This window comes from Panicum virgatum, chromosome 2K (genome assembly GCF_016808335.1).
Source record: "Panicum virgatum strain AP13 chromosome 2K, P.virgatum_v5, whole genome shotgun sequence".
NCBI lineage: Eukaryota > Viridiplantae > Streptophyta > Magnoliopsida > Poales > Poaceae > Panicum > Panicum virgatum.
In genome coordinates, this window is record NC_053137.1 from 15,587,473 (window position 1) to 15,591,969 (window position 4,497).

The following is a 4,497-nucleotide window of genomic DNA, read 5'->3' on the forward strand; positions in this document are numbered from 1 at the left end:
ATGATTAGATAATAAATTGCTACAGTAAAGCTACGGTAAATATGTGCTAATGACGAATTAATTAATCTTAATAAATTCGTATTGTTGTTTATAGACGAGTTCTGTAATTAGTCTATATTTAATACTGCAAATGTGCAAAGATTCCCTTTCAAAAACTTTACAAGAGACATCTAAACAAGGCTTTAGTGCTTTAGGTTTACCATTTTTTCACCGTACCTTTTGTTTCTGTGGTGCAATGCAAATGTATGCTGATAAGAAAAAGGAAGGGCATGTCAGGCATGTTTTCATTCTGTCAAAATAATGCTATGAAATTCTCCTCCGTGTTCAATATAAAATATCAACTCGATCGGGTTCTTTTGTATCCAAAAATATATATTGGAACTGTTTATATGGTAACTTTATAGAATTCTACAGAACTCCCAAAGTGCTACACTTTGAATATTTCATTGTGAAGATATTACTATCGGAGGGGGCCAACAGACACACTTGTGTTGACGACCAGAATTGGCAAGACTGTGCGTACCGGTCTGACCGGTATGCTAGACCGGTCAGACTGGTCAAGGTGATTTTTTCAAAATGCAGATTTGATTTCACCATTGCGTAGCTCTTGTCGAGACGATCAAAATGCATATATGGAACGTCCGATTTGGACTTCGGATGAGAGAGTTATGGCTCCGGGGAGAATTGACCCAGACCCTGACCGGTCTGACCGGTTGACAGGGGCGGTCAGACCGGTCCGGACTGTCCAGTCTGAGTTAGGAATTGTATTTTGACACGAAATTAATTAGGATTTCGACTTCTAATGGGATAAGACCATCCCTCCCTATAAATATAAACATCCCTCCCTATAAATATAAAGGGTTACGGCCGATTGAGAGTATCCAATCGATCAAATATACAACACTTTTATCTTTTATCTTTTATTTTTGCCCTAGCCTTTTTTATCTACTACTTGCTTTTCCACTTTCGTTTCTACGTCAATTGAGGGCGTTCTAGGTGGCCTGCCGACTCTAGAACAACCCTGCGTGCGCTTGCCCTGACGGGTCCTTTCCGGGCGACGTTCGTTGGTTTCGCTGCCGGTCTTCCCGGCGACAACTGGTCTGACCGGTATACTTGACCAGTTTGAGCATCGGTGCTGCGTCGTGCCATCGTTCGCTGCGCGTTCGAGCGCTTTGGTGTGTTGGCCCCAGATCTGCGCCAACAACTTGGTTAAGAAAGGATGCAATTCACTCCTATGTACCCTACTTGAATAAAAAATGCAATACACTATTATATTACACTTATTGAGGTGGTGAATTACCTCCCAAGGAATGATGGATTGTAGTGACTTAACCACCTCAACCTTTTAAAAATAAAATAATCTTGAGCTTCTTAGTGCTGAAAATCTCACTGTGAACAATCAAGCTTTACTTTTTAGCTTTTCACTTGTTTACTTAACCATTGGAAACAAAACCTTTTTCCCCGAAAGAGGCAGCGTGTATTACCAAAAACTATCACAATTTTACCCTATAAATAAGACTCCCCAAACCAAACACTCTCCCTCACAACTCCAAATCAACCAAATCTAGAGCCTAAGCCTAACAACCACCCAAAGCTATACAACTTCCTTGAGCACATAATTAACCATGGCAAAGGCACAGGCAATGGGTGCGCTCCTGACCATCTTGGTGGTCCTAGCCACATCGGCCGAGATGGCACACGGCATCTGCAACCTCTCAAGCAATGGCATCCGGGCCTGCCAGCCGGCGGCCGCCATCCGCAACCCGACCGATCAGCCCTCGGCGGTGTGCTGCGCCGCCCTGGCCGGGGCCGACCTGCCGTGCCTGTGCCGGTACAAGAACGCCGCCGGCGTGTGGGTGAGGTTCTACAGGATCGACATCAACCGCGCCATGGGGCTGCCCGGCAAGTGCGGCCTCGCCATGCCGGCCAACTGCTGACCATGACTGGCGATCAGATGTGCGTAGCGTGCTGTCTACATCGGAGCATGCACGCACATTGCTAGTAGTAATTCCGTATTATATAGCTACGAGATTGAATAAATGAAGCACTTAAAAGACTGATAATGTCTGTGCTTCTCTCTCCAGGTGATGCACTGCAACATTTCATATTTGAGCTGCGAATGAGCTCATATTAATCAGTGCAGAAGAAAGTGTCAGAACTGTCTTATGTAATATGTGTCTTTTGTAACTGCAAATTAAAGTTGGGCTTATTAATATGAATACATATTGGCAAATTTGGCATGAATATATCTGAAAGAGATCTATATGTGTATTCAAGTCGTGGGAGAAATCTTCAGATTTCTGCTAAATTAACATCCAATACGGGCCAGTTTGGTGGGGCTTCAGCTCCGGCTCCCGCCTGCCCTGTGTCACGCTAGCCCCAGAGCTGGAACTCCACCAAACGGGCGGGGTGGCGGAGCGGCTTCTGCTGCCGTGGCAGAGGAGTCGGAGCTATTTTTGCCGTGCATGCGGGAGCCGCGAAAACCAACTCCCCATGAACGGCTCCAGCTGGTCCTACATATTGGCCCACCAAACTGGTTCTACATATTGGCAACGAGAAATCTGGCTTGTGGAAATATTGAAGAAATAATGGTTGTTATACAGCTACATTCTGATACAATCCTGACTGAAACTGTCATTAACCTAGCAAATTGCATTGCCTGCAGCTCTACAGTTCTGGACGATAGAGATAGATGAATCTGTATTGTTGGAATTGTTTCGAAGATGTCAAGGGTTGTCCATCTTCAGAGGCAATACTCTCAAATTTGAAGTTAGCAAAAGAGTCCACACCTGCTACCAATATTTTGATTATTCTTGCCTTCTTTTGTATGTGATCGCTAAAATAATAAGCCTGAAAAAAAAGCAATTCTCATGCATAGCTAAATAATATTCAGTCTGGAAATTATAATTTGGATGGATGATACGTAATTAACTCTTTCATATGGTTTTAAATATTAACGTACATAGTTCAGTTCGCTTTGAGTGACAGCTGTTCTCTCAAAATGTGCAGCTAATGTATGAGTGAAGAAATACATATATAAAACCACCTTACACATCAGACTTCTTTTATCATCATTCGAGGTAACCGTACAAATTGTACCCTGCTACAAAATACAGTAGACTAATATAACAATTAGGTAACTGTAAGTTGTTTTCATAATGGCACAAGAGAATGTCATCATTCGAGGTCCTAACTATTTGTTTGCAGTAATTGTGATAATTTAGCCATTAATAGTACACTACACGGAATCTGCCAAGTTCAGTAATTAACATCAAAAGTAAGCTAGCCCGGCCGCACTCCATAGAAGAATTAACACAAACACGCATTTAGACAGAAAGAATGTAGTGCCTGACTACGTCTGATCTGCATCCAATTGGAGTCCTGGTCCTCAAATGTCATACATGACTAGTAAATCCTGAGCTATCTATCCATCAACACTGTATCATGGGCTCCTGCCCAACCCAACGCGCTAATGAAGCCAACGGAGTACATTTAGATGAGGGAAAAGTTTATATAACCCCCCAACGTATGCTTGGTCATCTAATTCAAACACTCATCTACAAAGCCAGATGTTCTACACCTTGAGCTACTCAAAACCATTTAATCTCCCCACTAAGTGTTTTTTCCTTGTTGGCACATGGTGGGACATATTTTTGGATTTTAACCCTTTTTGCAAAAAGAATTCACATTTAGACTCCTAGACAAATAAATTGTGTTTTTCGACCCAGAAGATCAGCGCCATTCGTAACACATGTCCTGGTGCCGAGGTATGAAGTCGCCATCCTACGTGGCGTCTATGTGCCCCTGGAGAAGGCTGGGGCGCCGAGATCGGTGGCGCCAAGCAGGCTGCTGTACGCCCTGCACGGCCTTCTTCTGTCCCCTCCCCTCTCTCTCTCCCCGTTACGTTCTCTCGTGCGCGCAGCTCGGCTACCGCTCGCCGGCTGCGCCTCCAGCCGCCGCCATCGACCATGCGTCCTCCTCCGTGCCTCAATGTCCTCGATCGCGTGCGTCCTCCGCGCCCCAATCGCGACTCCGGGTCCTCCTTCGTGTGCCGGCGGCCTCCGCATGTCGGCCGCGCCTCCGCAGTCCGCTCCTCGAGGCCCTCCTCACAACAAGCCGGCGGCCCTCCCCCGTGCCATCAGGACCTCGCTGAACTGATGCTTCTAGTGGTCCTTCATGATTTGGATGACCTCTGGATTGAGCACCTCTGGTCCGCTAAAGCTTGAAGATGTTAAAAGCACGAAAGGTCTTTGAACGCTTCCATTACCAACTAAAGAAGCTCCTCCATATGACTTGGAGTAACGGGCAACTAATATCTGTTACCATTGTTTATCTTATTTGTAACGGCCGATAACATAATCCGTTACCCATTGGAAATCATTGTAACGGGCTAAATGTGCCCGTAACCATTGTCAAATCATTTGTAACGGTCGTTAACAATGCTCACTACCAATGATATTAGTTACGGTTGTATAGACAAACTCCATTACCTCTATC

The 4,497-nt window shown here is 44.9% G+C and overlaps 1 protein-coding gene across 1 annotated transcript; it reads left to right on the forward strand.

The window, feature by feature from the left end:
• Window positions 1-1,544: 1,544 nt before the first annotated feature.
• LOC120668687 (putative lipid-transfer protein DIR1) lies at window positions 1,545-2,246 on the forward strand. Its single transcript, XM_039948442.1, has one exon. It carries the CDS (start codon window positions 1,626-1,628, stop codon window positions 1,935-1,937), a length of 312 nt encoding a protein of 103 aa, XP_039804376.1. The 5' UTR covers window positions 1,545-1,625; the 3' UTR covers window positions 1,938-2,246.
• The last annotated feature ends 2,251 nt before the right edge of the window (window positions 2,247-4,497 follow it).

Excerpts from the sequence above, each read along its gene's own strand:
- LOC120668687 (XM_039948442.1), top strand. The coding sequence starts at position 1,626 with ATGGCAAAGGCACAGGCAATGGGTGCGCTCCTGACCATCTTGGTGGTC.